The 26,137-nt window shown below is 42.5% G+C and overlaps 1 protein-coding gene across 8 annotated transcripts in view; it reads right to left on the reverse strand.

Annotated features, from left to right (window-relative positions):
• LOC126267419 (very low-density lipoprotein receptor) overlaps positions 1–26,137 on the reverse strand; it is a 568,113-nt gene that overhangs the window by 20,891 nt on the left and 521,085 nt on the right. For 4 of the 8 annotated variants that reach the window (XM_049972661.1, XM_049972659.1, XM_049972666.1 and 1 more), the window contains 2 exons: positions 11,730–11,852; positions 7,070–7,192 (listed from right to left, as the gene is read on the reverse strand). In XM_049972661.1, the coding sequence (XP_049828618.1) occupies positions 7,070–7,192; positions 11,730–11,852 (246 nt within the window). Of the gene's footprint in view, positions 1–7,069; positions 7,193–7,467; positions 7,585–11,729; positions 11,853–26,137 lie in introns of all 8 variants that reach the window. The other 4 variants (XM_049972662.1, XM_049972660.1, XM_049972667.1 and 1 more) reach the window with 1 other exon arrangement.

Raw genomic sequence — 26,137 nt, forward strand, 5'->3', positions numbered from 1 at the left:
CGTGACAGTATTTCGACGTCACGCGCGATATCGACGACCGCAGGAACTGATATCGACTTTCGTTAGTGTTCGGTACGAGCTTCTCACAAGACTTCATTCACACTTATCGCACAGTTATAAAAACACTCAATTCTTGGAATGATTTACTATGATTATAATTACACGTCACTTAATGATTTATCGACGGTTAATGCCCTCATAAAAAAGTGCTCTCTCAGCAATGAGTTGTTACAACTTAAACATGCAACGCGCTTGTATTGTAGTTAGTAGCAAGCCGTTGCTAGGTAAGAGGACACTAAAAATTTGTCACAAATATGTCACCATTATCGTTAAATGTCAGTTAATAACGCATCAATGATATAAACCTTCAAGAGATGCTATGATAATGAAGACGGGAAACAAATACTACTTGAGTGAATGTTGGATTAGTGGGTATCGTCGAGATACCTAGTCGCAAAATGTAGGTTCGCATCTCGCCACCTGCATTTTTTTTTTTTTTGTAGCAATATTCTGGTACTTTGTTATAAATTTGATAGAATTATGTTCTGCTATACTCTGTGTTCATTTCCATCCTGGCTAGAGAACGAAGGATGAAATACATATTTAGCGATTTTCGCCTGTATGGTTAGGCTGAACACAAAAGAGGAAGCTTAAATTGCAGCGAGTAAATCGAGGTCTATGCTTTCGTGTCACAAAGTCAATATTGCGCGTGACGTGAAAATGACGTCAAGTTTGCATTAACTGTTGTGAAATGAGTGTTACCCTAAGAACATCTTTCAATCTTACTTTCGGCCATACACCAACATAAGTCACTACACTCTGTTTGATTTTTGTTACCCACAGACATACGCGCGCCAAGGGGACAGCAAGTGACACTTCTGAGCACGATATCAGATGGCTGCGAATACTATCGTTTATATTGATTTGTAAAAATCGACAGTGACTGACACCACATTTGTCACCATTTAGTTTCCTAAAGAGACTGTGGGGTACGAAACAGTAGATTACCGAACATTTTCCTTTCCTAACAAAGAAAAAAAATATGCCCAGAAATACTTCAAGTCCTGACGTTTTGCAGAAAGACACCATACATCTACCCAATAAAGCGAAGATTTGATCGCTATACGTCCAGCTCAATTCACTGAATATTGGATGTATGAAACCTGTTTGGAATATAACATCCATATTATTTACTGTACCACATAAGTCACCACACCTATAGCTGAAGGGGAAAACAGCATAGACATAATAACAAAAAGTCAAAATTCAATATAACTGTTTCGCAACAGGAAGGAAACCAGTTCCACAATTGTTGCTACATCTGAGTTACGAACGGCAAGAATCTTCAACATGTTCGATTTTGAAGCAAAAGTAATTACGTTTATAAAAATATTAGTCTGTCAGAAAATAGGAAAGTGCAAGAATGTGCGTGCCCATCGCAACAAGAGAGAACGGAAATATATGGTTTTCATGCAAGAAATTAGAACTTATATCCTCTCGCTGTCAGCGAAATAAGCTGCAGTTATGCACATATTCGAAACAACTACTTCATTAATATGTTGTACCTTATGTCACTGAATCAGTTGACTTCGGCAGTTTGTACATGTATTTTACGGTAATAGATTCTATTGGCGGCTTAGCTGTGGAACGCAAAAGTACAACAATTATTTCGTTAACAAAACAGAAAAATAAATGAAACTTTCATTATCCTCACGACACACGTCACTATCTTTCTCACCGCTTGGAACCCTAGTATCGCTCCAATTGTCAAACGGTAACAAGATTCACACTGCAGACTATTGCGACTGTTATGTTAGACAATTGAAAGCTGTTGTGCGCTGTTTTAATCACGTTGCCTTGCTTCTTTTTACAATGCGGCTTGATACAGTTTCAGTTCATTTCCGGTCGTATCCTCTGCGAAGAGGCCAACTGAAACTATTTCTTACATTAGAAACTAATTTCTACTTTGTGCGTACACTGCTTTATTCAGCATGTTTGTTTCAGGGGGCAGACAAATATTGTTTCCCCACCAGAGGTTACTAAATACCGCGAGGGTATATGTATACCATTAATGTGTTTGTTCAATAGATATTTCCGATACCAGACATCGTCTTTGATTTGCGACGTACATTGGCTCCTCTGATCTCCCATCTTGGTGCGTATTTTGAATCTGATTTCTTTATAGTATTATTGGTTGTCATATTTTTGTTGGTTTTGGGAGATTTTTTTCATTTCGGCTATGTATGCGAAACAAGCTACTGACTCCTCTGTTTCGGCGGAAATACGAATACCAATATTTTTCCTCACTTTTTTTTTCATACTGTGTATCGTGGTCTCCGCTAGAGCTGTAGAACTGTGTTTAAGATATTCGATTCATTTTATTACTTAAATATCTTTCTCTTATCAAAATGTGTTTGAGCCTCGTAATTTTAACTGTTAAGTAGTTTTTTCCCGATGCAGTACCTAAAACTGACTTTTAGTCACGTGTCAAACTACGGCTAAGGTTATAAAGTTATAATTGCCATGTTGTTTACGTCGTCTGGCATGTTCGCTAAGTCACTTTTCTGTCGATGTAAGAAATCATCCGAGTTGTTCCAACGGTAGTAGACTTCATAGATTACGGCGCAACTGTTTCGCTGTCCCGTAGCTTAAGAATTACAGAAACAATGATAGCTGACATCTGCCTGGTCTGTGTGTCTATTTTTTTATTTTGCAGTTAATAATTATTTTTGCTGCTATTTGTTATATTCTCCAGTTTAGAGTGAAGCAGTTTTCCAAGCTGGTCTATGCTGTGCAAGCTTCTTCATTTCTGAATTAATATTGCAGTCTACATCCATTTAAACCTGCGTATTGTATTCAAATGTTAGCTCCTAAAATTTTTAACTCCCACACTTCCATAAATTATCAAATTAATTATTCATTGATGCGCCTGTCAACCTACCCCTTCTTTTAGTCACGTTTTACCATAAAGGCCATTTCTCCCTCATTCTTTATTATACATGTAGGTAAATATATATGTTTCACGCATCCAACGAACGGCTGGTCAGAAGCATCTGAGTGCTGTCATCAACTCGTTGACCTTTTTCCCCGTACATTCAGTCATCATTGTACTTTAATAATGGTAACAAAAAGAGTGATTTAAATTTTTAACAATCTAATAGTGGTTTGCGTTATAAAGTTCCAACCTTTCTCCATAACGATTTGAGAAAATATCTATCGTGATATATGAAGTGGAGAACAGGCCTGAAATGCTTAAACCAACAGACGACTAATACACTTATGACTAAATTTTATATTACAAACAAATTAACGTGACACGTCAATCAGTTGCGTTCTTGAATATAATTGCAAATACGGTATCTTACTGAATGGCAGTACCCCGTAGATAGGCCATAAGATACTGTCTGCTCACAGTACAATAGAAGTGATCTACGTTTGCTTACTGCACTGATGAACTTGTTTCGTAAAACATTTAAAATAATCAAATTTAGCAGGAGCGTTTAACGTACTCGGTTGCTACTGAATCCAATAGGTATTAAAATGAAACTTCCTGGTAGATAAAATTGTGTGCTGGATTGAGACTCTAACTCGGGACCTTTGCCCTTCGCGGGCAAGTGCTCTACCAACTGAGCTACCCAAGCACGACTCGCACCCCTTCCTCACAGCTTTACTTCTGCCAGTACCTCGTCTCCTACCTTCCAAACTTTACAGAAGGTCTCCTGCGAACCTTGCAGAACTAGCACTCCTGAAAGAAAGGATATTGGAGAGACACGGCTTAGCCACAGCCTGGGGGATGTTTCCAGAATGAGATATTATCTCTGCAGCGGAGTTCGAGTCTCGGTCCGGCACACAGTTTTAATCTGCCAGGAAGTTTCATATCAGCGCACACTCCGCTACAGAGTGAAAATCTCATCCAGGTATTAAAATGTTCGCTATCGTGACTTTATCAAAGCAGGTAACTGAATTTCAATCCAGTTTCGAATTCACATAGAACACTTAAGGGCCCTTCCTACCTTAAGTAGTTATTTCTTCTTCATATAAGCAATGACAAATCACAAACATTGGTTATCCCATGACAAAGGATGCATGTTTGGCCGGGATGAATGGAGTCTTCTTATCTTTTGGAGCCACTGGACGGAAAAATACTGCTATTTCGGCACTTGCTGAGAAGGTGTATGTATACTAAGGTGAGTCTCCTGAAAGTAGTCAGGCGCATTTTCTTTGGTGTTTCAGCAGATATTTGCAATTCCGTTTTTGCATTGTGTAGCTGGAGTCAGCCGAAATAATTACGCTCATCACGTCTTTCTTGTGACGCACAGTGTCGACGAAATGCGTCTGTGTGTTTCCCGTTACAAACAAAATTATTTTTATAGCCGAATTTTAAGTGCTCGTTCCATAGATCGTTCCCGCATTAGTTTCGTGTGATAATTTTGTTCATCGACACACGTTAACAGGGTTAGCAAATCTAAGAATAACCAGTACACGAGCAGCGACTGCATCTCCCTGCCGCGCTGACTGGCGCAGTCAAGCACGCAGCGCCATTTAATTGCTGTTGGGTTGCTGATTATTGTTCGTGTTTTACTGTCCATTTCAGTACATGTCAATAAAACGAATATCGGATTTGGGTAATTTGGGAGCCGTCTATCGAATGGCCACGTAAACTTTCGATTTTAAAATAATTCGTTTGTAATGCGAAACAGACCGACCCTTTCTGTTGACACTGGGTCTCCCATGAAAGAAGTGACTAAAGTAATGTTTGGGCCGACTCCAGCTATACAATGCAAAAACGAAACTGCAAGTATCTGCCGAAACACTAGAGGAAGTGTGAATGACGACTCTTACGAGAGACACCCGAGTTTATAATTAACTAGTGCAAGGAAGAAAGCGACAAAAACTACATTGTACACAATACTACTACACAACTACCATGCACACAATACCATCACACAAATGCCACTCACGCCTCGTCTCTTAAGACAGAAATGAAAGAGTTTGAATATTACTGTTTTCTGTGTCAGTTCCCAAATCATATCTGAATTTATAGCGTATGTAAACCATCAAACCGACGAGTTCTTTATACACTGAAATACTATTACATACACATCCCAAATGCTAATAAATTTGCAGCATATCTTTTTAAATTATGCGCTTTTGTGTGCGCGTGTGTAACAGTGTAAAACAGAGACTTTTCATTGACACATAACATCTGGACAACCCTCACTAGCTATTTAGTCCAGTCCTTTACAAAGGATTAGTACAGGACTAAATTACAAAGCCGCTAATCACCAATTGCGTAATTAAGTAACAAGATGGAAAACTTAATACGCACATTCGGATTATATTATAAATTTTCCTCAACCGTTTTGACCGACTGATATGTTGTCTAGTTACAGGACCATCGACTGATCAATTAATTTTAATATCAGCTGATCAATTTAAGAAAGCCACAAGACGGGACTGTTGCGTTTAAATCGTGGTCCCAGACAAACCAGTGTGGAAGCAGACCTTTTTATTGCGGGAGCCTTTTCTGGCGCCACCACAGGGCGCCCAACTTCAGCACCAGGGTGTCTTCCTGCCCCTCCCCCCCTCCCCAACCAGAAAGCTACAGTAATAGGCAATGCGATGGCCGTCGTGGTGCGAAGGCAGCGAGGGGAAGTACGGTTTCCCACTTCCCTTCTCACCCACGCAGTCATTCTCAGCTGCCTGCTGTAGATGTAGGTCGCGAACTACACGCAATTATAAGCAACACTGTTGTTCTTGTCTTTCGTAGCTCACAAGGATACGGCACGAACGTGGGGTCGGGGATTTGTCCGAAATTGTGTGTGGTGAAAGAGGACCCCTAACACCTCACGTGGTTAAAATATTAGGACGCACTAACCGGAAAATCCCGGGAAAAATCGATCCAAAGTTTCTTAGCTGCCTTGTGAGTATAAAATGGTAGTCCATTGCCGAGCCGCCATCTGGCCTAGATGTTTAGGGCTCGGACTCTTACTCTATTCCTTCTGTGGCACATTTTCCCTTCTGTTTCATTTTGTTTTGTTATCCCACCAATTATTCAGAAAGTTTCCCAAACCTACATTATCTTTAACAAGTAAGTAACATTATTGAATGAAAATTTTCTTTTTGTCCAACAACACAATTCATAGCGGTGGGTTTTCCAATTTTCATTGTGAAGTATATAAGGAGAATCATTGGGTTTTTTAATCAGAATAAGAAATTCTGATTTGGAAACATTCAATTTTTATACATATAATAATTACAAACAAGAACCTCAGTGGTAATTATCGTAAAAACAAACAAAGCAATAATTTTTGCGACGTCTTGCGCAACATATAAAAGCGAATTTTCTACAATCACAGGGCGTTTGCAATAAATCTTTACAAAAATATGCCTCATTAACATTTACGAAAATGTTTTGAGTTTCTGATAATTTTGTGGCAAACCAGGAATATTGAATCATGTCTCGGAATATTGGTGACGATAACTGATGGTGAATTATAGAATTAATTTTATACAGTCTTCCCGGGAATAAATTTCACGATTCTTCCGTAACAATGCGCTGCAATTTTGCAAGCAACCGAAGAAGAAAGAAGTGCCTGAGGAGGAATCGAACTCTAGACCTCTGGCGTAAGGGTCCGACCGCTAACCATGTAGGCCAGACAGCGGCTCGGCAATGGACTAACATTTTGTACTCATAAGGCACCTAAGAAACTTTGGATCGATTTTTCTCGGGATTTTCCGAGTAGTGCTTCCTAATATTTTAACCACGTGAGGTGTTAGCGGTCCTCTTTCACCACACACAATTTCGGACAAATCCCGGGCCCCACGGTCGTGCCGTCTCCTTGTCAGAAGTGAATTTGACAGAAGATCCTAGTCTGTCGGCGTATAGCAGGAACTGTTTTTAACCGTTCTATCTGAAATCTGTTGCATTTAATACCTTTCCTTTCCCTTCCTCTCTCGTGTTGAGAAACTATTGGTAGAACAGAGACGTGAGCGGCTGCTACGCATGCCTAAAAAAAAGCTGCCCAGGCAACATGCAGTGTTTGTGTGTGTGGATGAGAGAGCTTACTGCACGCCTTCTCGTCGGAACCGTCAGAGCAGTCCGGGTTGTCGTCGCACATCCATGCGAGCGGCACGCACTCCCCGGGCGCCGTTCGGCAGGTGAACTCGTCCGAGGCGCACTTTTTTTGTTCTGAAAGAGGAGCAAGGTACACTGAGCACGGTGCGTTAGCACGTGGGGGCGCTCGCCGCGCCAGCAGACGCCCACGCCGGCACCGCCGCCGCCACCCGCGCACTCCGCCACGACCGCCAGTGCCATTAATGTTCCTCTCGGAAACGAGCAGAGATAGCAGCGTTCTCTCGTTCAGCCGTACAGCGAGGGCGGTCGTGCGCAGAGGTGCGCGAGGCGGCGGCTGCCGGCGAAGGACTGTGACGCGGCGGCGCGCCCCCGGCTGGAAGTCAACTTACTGCAGCCCTCCTCGTCAGAGAAGTTGGGGCAGTCAGGCTGGCCGTCGCAGCGCCACGCCGACGAGATGCAGATGCCCGGCTCGCACGTCCACTGGTTGCGCCCGCACACATGCGCTTCTGCAACAGGACCACCACCAACTTGGCGACGCCGCACTCCATACCGCCGTCTCGTATCTCGGCTCGTACTCTTCGCGCGCCGCTGCAACGCCCTTGCGCGCGCGCACACACACACACACACACACACACACACACACACACACACACACACACACACACACACGGTACCCTCAGCGTGTAGGAAAGCTGAGAGTTCACAGGCTATGGGCGTTGAAGATCAGTACCGACTCAACCACCAAGACCTTAGGACTCATCTTTCCATTTCACACGTCATTGTTTTGCGGGTTGTAAATTTGCGCTCGGTGGTTAAGTGGTGGAGTGCTAGACTACAGAATCCAAAGGTCTGGAGTTCGATCCGCTATCAGTCCTAGGATTTTTATCTCTCGCTTATCGCCTGTTTCACCTCTGGCAGTGTTTGATACCTGTATAGGTTTGAAGTGTAGGTTCCCCTTTAACTGGCTGGATAAGTCATTGCCAAGGTCGGAGGAAAGTGAGTGAGTACTCTGTCCAATTGGACCACGAGTGGTACAGCAGACAGATTTACCTTTCTAACCTATCAAGAGCTGGTGGCTAAATCATGAGGTTATCCCAAATGCCCTTTCTACTTCTGTACATGCGAAAAGGTGTCAGAGTAGAGATCTATGTGGTCATCATACAGGAACTGTGCTCGATTCTCTCACAAAGGGTGACATGTTATTTGAAGCACAATAAAGCTTCTGATGCCGAATCCAACATTGACCATTTTTGTATCTATCTGCTGTTGAGCAAACTAAAGCTGCTTTAAATAACTAATGATCATCGACTTCGCCAAAAAAGTTTAATGTTGGTTTATGTTTATTTTAGGCAATGTGCTACACTCTTCTTGTTCCTTTTTGTTAACTACGTGATAAACACACTCTCTCTCTCTCTCTCTCTCTCTCTCTCTCTCTCTCTCTCTCTCTCTCTCTCACACACACACACACACACACACACACACACACACACACACACACACACACACACATATTCATTCACTCGCCGACTGTCCCACTCACTCACTCACTCACTCACTCACTCTCACCCACCCCATCCCTCCCCACCCCGCCAAATCACTCATACCACAGCAGAGAGATGATGCCACCAACACATGCGTTGTAAGTCTGGGGAACTAGATGCTTGGCAAGCTGACACTCTCTTACACAGAGTACTGCAGAATGCGTCCGCTTTTAACAGGCTTACCGCTGAAGCTACAACCAAACAACACATTACGATTGCTAATTGCTTAGCGCTGCGATCTGAATTGTTTACGAAGCTTGCAGTTCGAAATGTACCCTATGGCATAATTATCTGAATCATGCACACAGATTAGCGTTTTTGATTGAAAACGCAGTACAATTTAAGGCACTACAGAGGTATGACAAATAAATATTTATCTTTGAACATCATAAACATCACATTCAAGAGTTGCAAAGGACGTTTCGTGTAATACCTTTATAACTCAACAGAAGGAAGGTGTTACAGGAGGCAAATGAACATGCATGACTACTACTGATGTCTCTGACAATCTCGAGGATGACAAACCTGAGGTACTTCGTGTCTCAATTGTGAATAAAACTGTGCACATTATGAAGTGCAGCGTTTAATTACTAAAATTCCACGATAAGTACTACAAAATATGTTAGACAGTCCTCCTGGAAGGAGGGTCTAGCGAAGAACTGAACATTAACAAAGCAGCTGTAACACTCGACAAAATACAGTGCTACTACGGTACCTGCTGAACTGTGGAAAAGGAGCTGCATGGAAAGAGTACAGACGACAAAAAGTGATTCACATGTATGGCTGGTGATGGATTCTAAGCGTGTAAGACACAGACCGCGGAAGAGAATCCGACAACGAAACTTTACAAAAGGGTGTTGCTTACAGAAAGTACATGTAATTGTGAAATAAAAATCCTAGCATATTACTACTGAAGGTAGAAGGAGAAGCAAGGAAGAAAAGAAAAATTGTCAGAGAACATGTGTGGTTGTGTAAGCTGTCAAGCGAAAATCTGGCGGCAAATATTCTGTGGTGTTACTACAAAACTGCAAGAGGTGGGTGGAGATATTTTGGTGAAGAAGAACTGAAAGCAAATTTTCTCGAAGTGATTAAGTGCATTCGAATATCTTACAGAAATTTTAGGTTACGCTTATTTGTCTCATGAAATGAAGCCAATTACGGGACTGCACCGCTTTTTGGCTCTATAGTGATTCCTACTTTTTTTTGCTGTATTGAAACAAGCAATGAATGGTTTCCTGGGGAATAACAGCCTATTTTTTCCACAGAGAACTACGGCGACGTGCATCGAAATAAATGATTATGTTCTAGAGCGATGCCTGCGTTCCGCAACAGGTGCAGGCTAGGACTGCGAGCTGGCGAGCCAGTTAGCGATAGGTTTTTTACGTGAAACCTCTTGTCTTGTACTGCATAGTATTAAGTTTCGTACTTCCGCCGTTTCCTCCCAGTTATTTCGCTGGTAGGTTTCGGCTGTGACATTTCCAAACACAACAACAAGAGACCGAACCCTCTTTCGGAGAAAGAAAAGAAAGTCTAATAATTCTGGTATTTCTACTAAGCTCTACGCCGATCTTCATCACAGTTCACCGACACTTTGTCCACTCAAACTCTTCGAGTAACTCCTGTCCCGCCACATGAGAGAGCACTAAGCTTACATTAGAAATATAGGTTAAACCATAGCTATATTGTTGTTGTGGTCTTCAGTCCTGAGACTTGTTTGATGCAGCTCTCCATGCTACCCTATCCTGTGCAAGCTGCTTCATCTCCCAGTACCTACTGCAACCCACATCCTTCTGAATCTGCGTAGTGTATTCATGTCTTGGTCTCCCTCTACGATTTTTACCCTCCACGCTGCCCTCCAATGCTAAATTTGTGATCCCTTGATGCCTCAAAACATGTCCTAATAACCGATCCCTTCTTCTAGTCAAGTTGTGCCACAAACTTCTCTTCTCCCCAATCCTATTCAATACCTCCTCATTAGTTACGTGATCTACCCATCTCATCTTCAGCATTCTTCTGTAGCACCACATTTCGAAAGCTTCTATTCTCTTCTTGTCCAAAATGTTTATCGTCCATGTTTCACTTCCATACATGGCTACACTCCAAACAAATACTTTCAGAAACGACTTCCTGATACATAAATCTATATTCAATGTTAACAAATTTCTCTTCTTCAGAAACACTTTCCTTGCCATTGCCAGTCTACATTTTATATCCTCTCTACTTCGACCATCATCAGTTATTTTACTTCCTAAATAGCAAAACTCCTTTACTACTTTAAGTGTCTCATTTCCTAATCTAATTCCTTCAGCATCACCCGACGTAATTCGACTACATTCCATTATCCTCGTTTTGCTTTTGTTGATGTTCATCTTATATCCTCCTTTCAAGACACTGTCCATTCCGTTCAACTGCTCTTCCAGGTCCATTGCTGTCTCTGACAGAATCACAATGTCATCGGCGAAACTCAGTTTTTTATTCTCCATCCATGAATTTTAATACCTACTACGAATTTTTCTTTTGTTACCTTTACTGCTTGCTCAATATACAGATTGAATAACATCGGGGAGAGGCAACAACCCTGTCTCATTCTCTTCCCAACCACTGCTTCCCTTTCATGCCCCTCCACTCTTATAACCGCCATCTAGTTTCTGTACAAATTGTAAATAGCCTTTCGCTCCCTGTATTTTACCCCTACCACCTTTAGAATTTGAAAGCTATGATTCAATGAAATTGAAGTTTGTATGTCTCCTGCCTCACTGTCATATTAACCGGTGCAGGTCCCGACAGATTATTAATATGTTTCAATAATGGTTATGGAGCCGTGATTGTTTCACTACGGTCCGTTTGCTTTTACGAAGGGAGACTACAAATAAGTGTGTATTCTATGAGGTCGATGACACCACAGTCATCTTGGGTGGAGTTGACTTCCCGTACTGAGGATGGTTCACTAGCGATGAAGGACGGCCTTCGTTTATTAGAGTAAGCAAACAGCTAAAGAAGTATGATGAGAGGGGCTGGAAGATTACTAGTTGGGCGACTCATGAGAGAGAGAGAGAGAGAGAGAGAGAGAGAGAGAGAGAAGAGGGCGAGCGACAGGGTTCTCTACTTACGACACACTTGAGGGATCTCGTCGCTGCCGTCAGCGCAGTCTTTCTCGTTGTCGCACTGCCAGTGCGAGGGAATGCAGCGGCCGTTGTTACAGCGGAACTCCTGCTCGGTGCACTCTCTGGTTTCTGTAACAAAAAAGGCGGAACATTCCGCTTAGTGTATGTCACTAATGGCCTCTTGCATCAGTAGCTCACACTACGTGTAAGGAAGTGTGGCGTATCATCGCCCTCCCCTGAAAATTCGGCCACAGGTTCCTGTGTAACGGTGACTGAAATTGACCTTAGTGATTTGCGAATAAATGAGCCGTAATTCAAAGCTGACAGCTTGTGACAAAGCCTCGAAAACTGTAACTACACCAACAAAATTTATGAAGTCACACATACCATGTAACTTGCACGCTTCGAAAGGATCTGAATTAACAGTTAACGATTATAAAGAAATATACAGAAATGACTACTATTAGCAGTGTAAGACCTATTTGCAGTTTTAATTTTTTTAAAGAAGATTTTCTGATTGCTCGCTCGTTATCAATGCCAGGGCGAGTATAAAGGTGATAATTATGTGACTGGATTTGCGATTTACTATCAGAGAGGTCACAGTTCGTAGTAATTGACGGAAAGTCATCGAGTAAAACAAAAGTGATTTCAGGCGTTCCCCAAGTTAGTGTTACAGGCTCTTTGCTGTTCCTTATCTATATAAACGATTTGGGAGACAATCAGAGCAGCCGTCTTCAGTAGTTTGCAGATGGCGCTGTCGTTTATCGACTAATAAAATCAGAAGATCAAAACAAACTGCAAAACGATAAAGAAAAATATCTGAATGGTGCGAAAAGTGGCAGTTGACCCTAAATAATGAAAAGTGTGAGGTCATCCACATGAGTACTAAGAGGAACTCAAACTTCGGTTACACGATACATCAGTCTAATCTAAAAGCCGTAAATTCAACTAAATACCTGGGTTTTAGAATTACGAACAACTTAAATTTGAAAGAACACATCGAAAATGTTGTGGGGAAGGCTAACCAAAGGCTGCATTTTATTGGCAGGACACTTAGAAAAAGTAACTGACCTACTAAGGAGACTGCCTACATTATGCTTGTCCGTTCTCGTTTAGAATACTGCTGCGCAGTGTGGGATCCTTACCAGGTAGGACTGACGGAATACATCGAAAAAGTTCAAAGAATGACAAGTTTTGTATTATCCCTAAGTATGGGAGGGAGTGCCACAGAAATGATACAGGATTTTGGCTGGAAATCATTAAAAAAAAAGGAGGGGGGGGGGTTTCGTTGCGAAATTCCAGTCACCAACTTTCTCCTCCGAATGCGTAAATATTTTGTTGACACCGACCTACATACGGTGGAACGATCACCACGATAAAATAAGGGAAATCGGAGCTCGTACGGAAAGATATAGGTGTTCGTTCTTTCCGCGCGCTATATGAGATTGGAATAATAGATAATTGTGAAGGTGGTTCGATGAACCCTCTGCCAAGCACTTAAATGTGATTTGCCGAGTATCCATGTAGAGGTAGAATTTTAAATAAGCTGAGATGTCAGGAAAGCGGAAAAGGAGTCGGAAAATGCGGAATTACTACGTTGCTACTTCGCAGTAACTGGTTGTTTTAAATCATCTTTTGAAATTAAATATTACCAATCTTTGGGCGACACAAACTAAAACTACGAATTATTCAGAAACGACGTATGATTTAATTGAAAGAACGATGTGGAAGATGCGCCCATTACAGCATGTCTAACACGCCACTACCATCTCAAGCGCGTAATTGACTATGTAGCACACGTGGGGTTGGACGTGACGGAGATACATGTTCTGGAGGCATCTGGTATGTCAAACGCGCATGTATTTACGTGCTCGGTTCGTGTGCGTAGGGAGGGGTGGGGGGATGGAGGGGGGGAAGGGGAGGGGTGAGGAGAAATCTTGACCGCTTACTCGGAATGGGTGTATGGCGTGACAATCGCTGAAGAGTAGTAGGCCGTGTGAACAGCCGTTGTTCTCGGCATAGTCTGTAACATGTTGAAGGTGTTGAAAGCTCCAACCAGAACTTAACACCGATATAGATGGCGCTGTGGGAAGACAAGACTCGCCTCCGAGAGGTCGGCGGTTCAGATCTTGTCCGACCAGCAAGATTTATGTTGTCCGTAATTTCCTTAAATAGCCTACGGCAAATACAGAGATGTTTCCTTCTCCCCTGTGCTCCGTGTCTAATGATCACATCGTTGACAATAAGTTAAAACCTAATCTTCCTACTTCTGACATACTGAATGCCGAACTTCAATGTTTTTCGAACGACTAGTCCATTCACTGGCGCAGTTACGGCAGTGATATTCCTTCTGTTATGATAGACGAAAATCTGTAATAGTCCGAGATTCGCGCGAGCTGCCGCCTTAATGATGACATCGATGCTTACCTCCAAGACACACTCCGGCGTAGATTGTTACCGTCCGCTTACTACCGAACAAAACAATCAGACGACCTCTCACGAGGTATATGCGTGTAGTAACACAAGAGGAACTTATTCGGTTTGAGGTCCCTCGCGCTAAGCAGGGAACCTGCTCCGAAATCCACTCTGGTACAAATTTTTTACAAGCCGCGAAGATAATTTCTCCTTTCATTCATGAAATACGAACAGTCAATTAATCCGAGCCCGAGACCGGCGAACAAACTTTTTGAAGATATAAACCGTAGCAAGAAGTTAAATGAAAGGAACGTCGTAGCAGCTTACATCGAGTGGGCGAGATCGCGAGACAATGGAGTAAAAATCAATTTGCACTTCTGTGCAGCTGCGTACACCGTAAAGACGAGAGTCTACACAACTTTTGACAGTTAGAAATATACCTTTAATCATTTTCTGCTGGCAGAGAGAGAGAGAGAGAGAGAGAGAGAGAGAGAGAGAGAGAGAGAGAGAGAGAGCGCGCGCAATTATGCCGCGTCCGCTCCTCAGACAGCTAGAATCTGTGTCACGCTGTGACTGACAGACTGCAAGCCTGCAATTTCACTGATTGCTAGCCGCATACCTCTTCCTGTTCATCTCCTGTGCCACGACGCATCAGCCAGGATGCGTATGTTACCGTCACGGAGAGAACACTGCTCTTGGGTTAATTGGCTCAAAGCGAATTCAGTTTTTGTTTTGGGCAGTTGAAAACGTTACAAGAGCGGTACGAGACCTCGTGCTGGAAACTTAACAGTCGAATGTACATACGAGAGGCAACGCGTTACAGTTTAAATTCCTTCCTCACATGTCGCGAAAATATTAACTGAAGGATCGAGTCTAGTAGCTGCGCACTATGCTGTAAGTAAAATGCGCAAGCAGCAAGTGCTGGAACGATTGAAAGGCCGATTTACAAATTAGGCGCGTCTGTAACATTGCTGCTCTGTCTGGTCCCTGATTCACTAGCTGCTGTGTTGGGTAAAAACGGGATTAACAATGACACACAGCCGACAACAGAGTGCTACTTGGATAGTGATTTCAGACCTACCTCATGGCACTTTCCATATTTAATGTTTATACAATTTCGCAGGTGGCATATCCCTTTCGTATGACAATGAGAAACAGCTTAACGTTACCGAACGTGAAAATGCAACTGTGCAAAAATACACGCACACCTGAGGGGGCAAGTCTATGTTTGAGATCAGTATGTGTGATAAACGCAACACGTACAGGTTATGAATCATAACTGTTACACTAAATAGGTGAAATATTAACTTTGCAGGAATTATAATGACATATCGCTGGAGTAAAGGTACTTAGGCTTTCAGTAAATTAGCCAAGAATAAATGGAACACATTTGTAACTGTGGGCAAATTTTGCGATTCTTTCATAAAAATAAACAGATAAAAAACCATCCTCCCCTACATATCTAAACCAAGCATTGCTCAATCTGATGTGCATATCGTTGACGATGTCGAAATTAAGGCCAAGGTTGGTTGATGCTAAAGAACGACGTTGATGGGAGTGTAATCATCGATATCTTCAAATGCGAACAGTACTGAAAGTAATGCTTCTCAATTTGATATCTGAAAACGCTGAAAACATTTTTTAATAAACGTTGTTGACATTCTGCATCTTTTTGTTCTTTATGTCTACACATCTGCAGCCCTCTGCCGCTAGGGCTTTGAACTGTAGTGTGTAGCATGGTTGTGTGTAACTGAACTATGCTGGCGCGTGAGAAACGCGTGCAGTGGTTGAGTTTCGAATTCGAAGAGTTTGTCCACACATGGAGCGCCCTCTCCTTTAGCTTGGCAATGTCAGACCAGACACGAACGCTGCGACATTTGCAACAATGCGACGCCTTGGGTTCAATGTCATCGACCATCCTATATACAGGCTTGACTTGCCCTATCCGATTTTCATCTGTTTCCAGAACTTAAAAGAACGCCTTCGAGGATTTAAGCAGAGGTGAGGGTTCGCTCCGCCAACAAACATTCTGCAGTGACGGTATCAATGAACTGGTCACTCGGTGGGAGAAATATTTTCGTCGTCAGGGTGACTATATCGAGGAATAAATATGTAGACGTGAAGAATAAAGATGTAGAATGTCAACAACGGTTGTTTTAGTTGAAAAAACAAAGAATTTTCACGAAATATATTCGGAAGAGTTACTTTTCAACACACCCTCGTTCATATTTTCTAAACCAGGGGTCTCCAAATACGGCCCGCGGGCCGAAACAGCCTGCGAGGGCCGGCAAACCGGCCCGCATTAGCTGGCCAGACATCCCCGGTATCCGGCCCGCCAAATATTTGAGGTGGTACCTATACTGCCAACAATTGAGTTTCGAGGCCTATCGCTACAAGACTACATAACTTATTGTTGTGCCGCTTGAAATAATGCGTTGACATACTCTGCCTCTGTTACGTCTTGCAGTAATAGTGTTGCTAACAATGATTTTGAGATTTCGTTAACTTTGCAGGACGCTTTCGCGAAGAATGTGCAGTGACATACTTCCTTGTCGGTGAAATACGCCAGAATTTCGGTCAGGTACATCCACCAATCAAAATTATGTAATTAAATAAAAATAGTAGTTCGTTTCAGTGCTAACTATTCCCACAACCTTAGATTTTTGGGATTTCATCTTTCCTTTAGCCTTACAATACGGTGATCATGGAGTGCTAGGGTGCTTTAACCCCACTAGGTAGTTTTTGGCCCTTATGACATCGTGGAGCAGTCAATGTGGCTCGCGGACTAAAAGGTTTGGAGACCCCTGCTCTAAACACACTACTGAGCTAAGCATAAAGGAACAGTTTTAGAGCCAGAAATCTGTTTTACGAGTCTTAAACAGCCACTCTCAATGTGGTATCCTTACGAAAAGACTTGAATTCTGGTCGACAAGAAGTGTGTCTTTCAGTTAAAAGTTCATTTTGCTCTGAATCTCGACAGGGTGAGCAAGGACAACGGAAATGATACGTATTAAGACTGTGTTTGGGATCCGGCAAAGCCCTGAATACAGGACGGGTTGTAGAATTTTCCCAACTCTCTCGTCAGGCTCTGCTTGTGCTTAAAGGTGGCCGCGATTCTCTTCTTCGGCTGAGCGACGGAAGACGTGGGATCCTGTCGGGTTGCGAGCTCATTAATGGTATTGTGCTCCGCGAGGAACTCGGATACGTCGGTTGCGGACTAATTAGTGGATGCGGGCGGGCTCGGGTCCAAATTGTGTTCGCAAACAGAAAGGGGGCGGGGCCCAGACGATTACAATGAGAGAGAAGAGGGGAGGGGAGGAGGAAGGCGAGCCAGAAAGACCGACCCTACTATCGATACAAGAAGAGCGGCAGCTGGAAATATCTCAGCGTAGCGGCAAGTCTCTTTACACCATCCATTTCAACTGTGTATTATCTTGCCTCGACATTAACCTCAGTTTTTCCTTGTCCACAATTGTGTGATGCGAATTGTTTGAGTGTGAACCGAAGAACGTCCTGCAGAGGCCTGTTGAAGGTTCTTGCCAATATGTTTATTCCTTACTGAAATCTGTCAAGAAGATTTAAAGTTACTTATCCACAAAGGTGTAAATAATCAGGAACACAAATTTTCAGTAACTAGCCAGTAGCCATAAAGAGTGTAACTATTAATAACGTTAAGTTTAAGAGGAGCCTAAAGGATTTATTGGCGGTCAACTTACTCCACAGGCGAATTTCTTAATAGAAACGAGCGGTGTGTATATATAATTCGTAACATTAAATGACGTGTTACACAAAATATGACTTCTGCACATCTTTGGCGTAGTGAAGTGCTCAATCTAAGTAAATATTGTAAACTATGTCTCTCTTAGATGAAGCATGGATGCAACAGCATACGCTCCTTAATTTATTGAAAACTTACAAGTTTCGAAACAAGTTTATTATTACCTCTTAAAAGAAAAAAAAATAGAATTTTTTTGACTTACTCCACATTCGAGAGAAACATTTCACTTGGGATTTGTTGAAGACACATTAGCATCACGCTTTTTTTGTAAATATGTATTACGTATCTTTTTTGTGACATGTTCTACATGTTTGAGAATCTTCTCACTGCGGAACAGAAAGTGTATCTAATACACTCCATGTGATACCTAGTGATTTAAGTTGTCCGAGAAATATTCTGAAATTAAATTACGACTGGTGTACTGAGAACAAGAAGCATGTATTGGTATCGAGCGAACTGGTGCAGTCGTAAGACACTGGACTCGTATTGAAGTTGGCGGTTGAAATCCCATCTGGATTTAGGTTTTTCGTGATTTCCCTGATTGCTTGAGGCGAATGTCGGGACTGTTCCTTTGAAACGACATGGTTGATTCCCTTCCGTATCCTTCACATATTACGATAACAAGGTAAATAGGGCATACGATGAGATGACAAAAGTCATGGGATAGCGATATGAACATACACAGATGACGGTAGTATCAGGAACACAAGATATAAAAGGGCAGTGCATTGGCGGAGTTGTCATTTGTAGTCAGATGGTTCATGAGGAAAGGTTTCCGGCGTGATTATGGCCTCACAACGAGAATGAACAGACTTTGAACGCGGAGTGGTAACTGGAGCTAGACACATGGGTCGTTCTACGTATTTCGTAAATCGTTAGGTAATTTAACATTCAGAGGTATACATTGTCGAGAGAGTGCCGAGAATACCAAATTTCAGGCATTACCCCTAACTATGGACAACGCGGTGGCAGACGGCTTTCGCTTAACGACCGAGAGCAGCGTACAGTTGTCAGTGCTAACAGACAAGCAACACTGCGCCAAATTACCACAGAAATCTATGTGAGACGTTGGACGAACGTATCCGTTAGGACAGTGCGGCGAAATTTGGCGTTATGGGCTACGTCAGCAGACGACCGACGCGAGTGAATACAAACAGACTCAAAAGTGCACAGCTTAAGAGTTAGGACCCCCTTTTTTCCAGCACAAGATATGTGTTTCTCAGTAGCGAAAATATAGTGCTCATAGCTCGTATGCTAAATAATTTAGAGCCCAAGTATGTCATTACGATCCATATTACCACCTTTGAAAATTTTTCTCTGAAGTTCTGCTACAACCTGCACAATAATAAAGTGTGTGTGTTTCCCATCTCCTCCTGAACCACTGGACCAATTTCAACCAAACCTGCTTCACACATGCCTTACTATCAGGCGACAATCGTCGTGAAGGGTAAGAACCCCTCCCCCCCCCCCCCAAGCTATTAAAGGGGAAGGGGTGAAAATAAGCGTAGCCAAAGACGCGTGAAATCCCAGACTTAATTCACCCAGTATTTCAGAATGAGAGAACATAGCGACTTGCAACAAACTTTGAAATTATGTGTAAACATTCAGGGAATGTTTTGTCGCTGACAACCCCTGAAAAATTATGTTTATCGTTTACTACATTTCCGTTGTTTATTTGGTGAAGCTGCCGCGTTAGGCATGATATAATTTATTACTTGTTTGCAACTAATTGTGTTCGCGACACATTTTACAGACATATACAACTCAATGTAACTGCAACATGCAGTTCAAGGGGTAAGGCGTCATAAACAAGTGATGCGGAAAAGCTGACGCATCATGATTCAAATGGGTCTGAGCACTATGGGACTTAACTTCTGAGGTCATCAGTCCCCTAAAACTTAGAACTATTTAAACCTAACTAACCTAAGAACATCACACACATCCATGCCCGAGGCAGGATTCGAACCTGCGACCGTAGCGGTCGCGCGGCTCCAAACTGTAGCGCCTAGAACCGCTCGGCCACACGGCCTGCGACGCATCATGCATGTCGTTTAAATTTATTACTTCATTGCTACTAATTTCATTTGAACACATTTTGCAGACAATATCTGTATATCTCTGTAAATGTATTTATAAAATTATGTCATTGTATGACACAGTTCAGGAGATGAGATGTGATGAACATTACGCGCCAGGCCAGATGTTTGGCGGTACGGGCGTGGACGCACAGCTAGAAATATATAGCTGACAACGCTAGGTTTCTCCGCTAGTAAATAATAAATCTTGTACACTCACAGCTCTTCATCTGATGCCATTTCAGTGACACGCGGTAAAAAGGAGAACGCTACTACTCAGCAACGGAGCAGGATTTTATGTACGAGTCAAGTAAAATGACACGAGTAAATGGAGTAAAAGCTCCAAGACAAAGAACTAATACGATGCTTGTAAGGAAAAATGTTACCGAACCGGCTTTGTTGTAATGGTTGTGGTATGGCATTGCTTTCCTCCGACTTCTGAAATGACATACGTAGCCAGTTGTATGGAGACTTACAGTTTGCCGGCCAGAGTGGCCGAGCAGTTCTAGGCGCTACAGTCTGGACTCGCATCCTGCCTCGGGCATGGATGTCTGATGTCTTTAGGTTAGTTAGGTTTAAGTAGTTGTAAGTTATAGGGGACTGATGACCTAAGAAGTTAAGCCCCATAGTACTCAGAGCCATTTGAACGATTTTTGAACTTACAGTTTAATATGGACTTTGAAGGGGGACGCAGTTCGGCTTATTAAAGTACCTTGCCTAAGTTGCTAAAAACAGGACTGTTATGGGATCACTTCGTTGTCCATTTGGATGTCAGACTGTTATAAAGCATCTTTCTCAGATGGTAGACGTACCAAGTTCAAATTTATGTCACATACCAATGTCTATGGTCCCTTGATGACGTAAAAAACTAAAGCTTTTACGTCAATGCAATCAAAAGATACAGGCATGTACTTCAAATATTTTTATGTTCGCGAACTTATCAAAACGTGTAGGGTACTCTTCGTTGACCTGGAATCGCGAAATTCAGCAAAAGGCAAGGTTTCGCAAGACAAGCAAAGGAAACAAAAAATCAGAAGATTGTGAAGTATGTAACATAACACGAAAAAAATTGTCATTTGTTAGCCTATAGTCTGTCTGTCCATCCTTCCCTCCCTGAAGACCCATTTTTCTCAGGAAGGAGTTGTACCAGATTGAAATTTATGCCACATCCTAAGGTCTGTTGTCTACTGACGCTAAGGTAAACGTAAGCATCTAAATCAATTTAGTCAAAAGATACAGCCATTTACGTTGTATATTTTCGTATCTTACCAGTATTGATATCGGTAAGAAGCAAAAGTCATCGGACGGGGTAGCCGAGCGGTTCTAAGCGCTACAGTCTGGAACCTCGCGACCGCTACGGTCGCAGGTTCCAATCCTGCCTCGGGCAAGGATGTCTGATGACTTTAGGCTAGTTAGGTTTAAGTAGTTCTAAGTTATAGGGGACTGATGACCTCAGCAGTTAAGTCCCATAGTGCTCAGAGTCATTTGAACCATTTTTTGATGCAAAAGTCGTCGAATTTGTCGATTACCGGGATTGATGAACTATCTGTGTAAATAACCGAACCGCCAGTGCGCGAGCTATACTCGCACTCATTCGTATTCCTTTCACATCGACAAACATCGCCCGAGGTGAGGACAGAGGTAAAACGAGGTACGAATTACACTTGTCGGGTGCCCTCCTATTTTGAATTTCCTGCAGTAGGACTACAGACCGACGAATCCAAAATATCGGGATAGTAACGTATGACTTCCGAAGTTTGGTATCTTGTCCGCGTCTCGCTTGTGTTTCGTGCGAGTTGACTTCGAAAACGGTAGTCGGAACTCGGAGCGTCGGCAGCGACTGCGCCATCTGCGGCAGGGCAGGCGTGTCGCGCGCGTTTTTTGTGGGGACTGCGGAAGCGGCGAAGATTCCGGCCGACTGAGCGGCGACGCGCAGCTCGCATCTCGAGTGAAAGCGGCGGCGGCGGCGGCGGCGCCGGCGGAGGCACAATCGATATGGGCTGAGCGGCGCCGCCGCGCCTGGCGCCGAGTTTCCTCCGGTCGCGCGTCACGCAGGACCAGCCGCCACTTGCGCGGCGCGACTCTACACCGCCCTTAGAAAAAGAAACTACGCACGCAGTACGCCTACTGACTGCCTTAATCCCCGTCACGAAACCAGGCGGCGCAAGCTCGCGGTGTGCGGACATTTCTCACGCCGGACATTTGCCACGATTTTACCTACTCCGAAGCATTGGGTCCCTAGTCTCCCCCTCCCCCTTATCATCATCATCGCTTACTGAGCCTTTCCGCTGGTTTACTTAACACAGAACCAGAATCTCTTTGGATTTTCCGCCACATTTCTAGTGAGAGTTTCGTTGTGGAAACCATTAAATGCGTCTCGCATTGAAATCCGCACCAAATTTCGAGCCTCAGTAAAACTTCGCCAATATTGGAGATTTTGCTTTCGTCTAAATTGTTGTTGTTGTCTTCAGTCCTGAGACTGGTTTGATGCAGCTCTCCATGATCCTCTATCCTGTGCACGATTCTTCATCTCCCAGTACCTACTGCAACCTACATCCTTCTGAATCTGCTTAGTGTATTCATCTCTTGGTCTCCCTCTACGGTTTTTACCCTCCACGCTGCCCTCCAATACTGAACTGGTGATCCCTTGATGCCTCAGAACATCTCCTACCAACCGGTCCCTTCTTCTTGTCAAGTTGTGCCATAAATTCCTCTTCTCCCCAGTTCTATTCCATACCTCCTCATTAGTTATATAATCTACCCATCTAATCTTCAACATTCTTCTGTAGCACCACATTTCGAAAGCTTCTATTCTCTTCTTGTCCAAACTATTTATCGTCCATGTTTCACTTCCATACATGGCTACACTCCATACAAATACTTTCAGAAACGACTTCCTGACAAATCTATACTCGATGGTAACAAATTTCTCTTCTTCAGAAACGCTTTCCTTGCCATTGCCAGTCTACATTTTACATTCTATCAACTTCGACCATCATCAGTTATTTTGCTCCCCAAATAGCAAAACGCATTTACTACTTTAAATGACTCATTTCCTAATCTAATACCATCAGCATCACCAGACTTAATTCGACTACATTCCATTATCCTCGTTTTGCTTTTGTTGACGTTCATCTTGTATCCTCCGTTCAAGACACTGTACATTTCGTTCAACTGCTTCCCTTTCATGTCCCTCGACTCATAACTGCCATCTGCTTTCTGTACAAATTGTAAACAGCTTTTCGCTCCCTGTATTTTACCCCTGCCACCTTCAGAATGTGAAAGAGAGTATTCCAGTCAGCATTGTCAAAAGCTTTCTGTAAGCCTACAAATGCTAGAAACGTAGGTTTGCCTTTCCTTAATCTAGCTTCCAAGGTAAGTCGTAGGGTCAGTATTGCCTCACGTGTTCCCGTATTTCTACGGAATCCAAACTGATCTTTCCCCAGGTCGGCTTCTACTAGTTTTTCCATTCGTCTGTAAAGAATTCGCGCTTTAGTATTTTGCAGCTATGACTTATTAAACTGATAGTTCGGTAATTTTCACATCTGTCAACACCTGCTTTCTTTGGGATTGCAATTATTATATTCTTCTTGAAGTCTGAGGGTATTTCACCTGTCTAACACATCTTGCTCGCCAGATGGTAGAGTTTTGTCAGGACTGGCTCTCCCAAAGCTGTCAGTAGTTTAATGGAATGTTGTCTACTCCCGGGGCTTTGTTTCGGCTGAGGTCTTTCAGTGCTCTGTCAAACTCTTCACACAGTATCATATCTCCCATTTCATCTTCATCCTCTTCCATTTCCATAATATTGTCCTGAAGTACATCGCTCTTGTATAGACCCTCTATATACTCCTTCCACTTTTCTGCTTTCTCTTCTTTGCTTATAACTGGGTTTCCTTCTGAGCTCTTGATAGTCATACAAGAGGTTCTCTTTTCTCTTGTCTCTAATTTTCCTTTAGGCAGTATCCATCCTACCCCTAGAGAGACAGGGCTCTACATCCTTACATTTGTGCTCTAGCCATTCCTACTTAGCCATTTTGCACTTCCTGTCGATTTCATTTTTGAGACGTTTGTATTCCTTTTTGCCTGCTTCATTTACTGTATTTTTATATGTTCTCCTTTCATCAATTAAATTCAGTATTTCTGCTGTTACCAGGGATTAATTAATTATACTTGCTTAAATTATACTTGCCGTTTTCGGTGCGCCTGCAGCAGCTTTCTGTCGTGTTTTGTGTACCATGCGGGATCAGTTCGGTCTCTTATTAATTCATTTGGTATGAATCTCTCGAGTGCTGTTGATACTATTTCTTTGAACTTAAGCCACATACAGTCTTCACATACATAGTTTGGAAGGATTGAAGGCTGTGTCTTAGAAATACGTCAACCGAATTTTTAGTTGCCTTTATAAATAGATATACAGGATGGTCAGAAAGTCAGTATAAATTTGAAAACTTAATAAACCACGGATAATGTAGATAGAGGGGTAAAAATTGAAACACATGCTTGGAATGACATGGGGTTTTAGTAGAACCAAAAAGAACACCCCATATTGCTAGACGCGTGAAAGATCTCTTGCGCGCGTCGTTTGGTGGTAATGGTGTGCTCAGCCGCCACTTTCGTCATGCTTGGCCTCCCAGGTCCGCAGACCTCAGTCCGTGCGGTTATTGGCTTTGGGGTTACTTGAAGTCGCAAGTGTATCGTGATCGACCGACATCTCTAGGGATGATGAAAGACAACATCCGACGCCAATGCCTCACCATAACTCCGGACATGCTTTACAGTGCTGTTCACAATATTATTCCTCGACAACATCTATTGTTGAGGAATGACGGTGGACATATTGAGCATTTCCTGTAAAGATCATCATCTTTGCTTTGTCTTACTTTCTTATGCTCATTATTGCTATTCTGATCAGATGAAGCGCCATCTGTCGGACATTTAACGTTTGTATTTTTTGGTTTTAACGAAACCCCATGTCATTCGAAGCATGTGTATCAATTTGTACCTCTCTATCTACATTATTCCGTGATTTATTCAGTTTTCTAATTTATACTGACATTTTGATCACCTGGTATTTCGCGTTAAGTTTTGATGAATTTATTTGTTATGGAACTGAGCCTCGCTACGACTCTTCACTAATCCCTGTATCGTGATGATCAGGATTATTTGTGGCTAAAATGTCAAGTGTGTTTTCGTAACCATTTATAATTTGAACGGCCTCCTCAACTAATTGTTCAAAATAATTTTTTAAAAAGCATTTATAACAATTACGGAAGTTGTTTTCTACCTACAATAGGGTCTGAAAATGTATTTTTGTCAACATACGGTGGGTAGATTGAAGTCACTGCCAACTATAATTGTGTGAGTGGGGTACCTATTTGTGATAAGACTCAAGTTTTCTTTAAACTGTTCAGCAACTGTCGGGAGTGGGTACAATCAGCCAGTTATTAATTATTCCGGTTGTCGAATATAACCTCTGCCCATACTAAGTCACAGGAAATATCCGCTTCAATATCGCTTGTGAGTTGGAACACACGTTACATTATTTTTTCTTAAGTTGTGCTTCTTGTTTCTGTTGTAGTGCAGATCATTACAATTACGTCTTTTCCCTCCGAAACGTAGCATGCTTTCTCTGTGACCCTGTAAATACCAGAGCTAAACAATGTAGATTAACAACGCACGTTACAAGCATAGCATTCTATATTACTTAATTTCTAACATTTTAAAATTGTATGTCGACTTTAGATGACATGTCAAACATAGATGATCTTATCTCTATTTAGTGAACGTATTTTCAGTCATGTTTTAAACATTGTCCCGCTACACTTTATTAACTAATGTTTCGCCGCAAGGGATATCGCTTTTTATAGAGTGAATTAATATGAAGTGTGTCGTTCTTCTTTCCAAACATTCACATGCCCATTTCTTCTTTCCTTGTTGTCTTAGGGCCAGCAAAAATGGAATCCCCATCCATCCCACGACCAGCGCGAACCGCCATCGTTCGTGAATTTGACTATAGTGGTCATAATCCGCTACTTCGGTGTGGTTGGTTTCGTTTTGTCCCGTAACTCTTTCTCCTTTACTGATGACAATGAGTCACAGTGAAGAGCAACGTTCTGGCCATAGCATAGTAGCTAGCCCGTCTTCTT

Source organism: Schistocerca gregaria, chromosome 4, assembly GCF_023897955.1.
Source record: "Schistocerca gregaria isolate iqSchGreg1 chromosome 4, iqSchGreg1.2, whole genome shotgun sequence".
Taxonomy (NCBI): domain Eukaryota; kingdom Metazoa; phylum Arthropoda; class Insecta; order Orthoptera; family Acrididae; genus Schistocerca; species Schistocerca gregaria.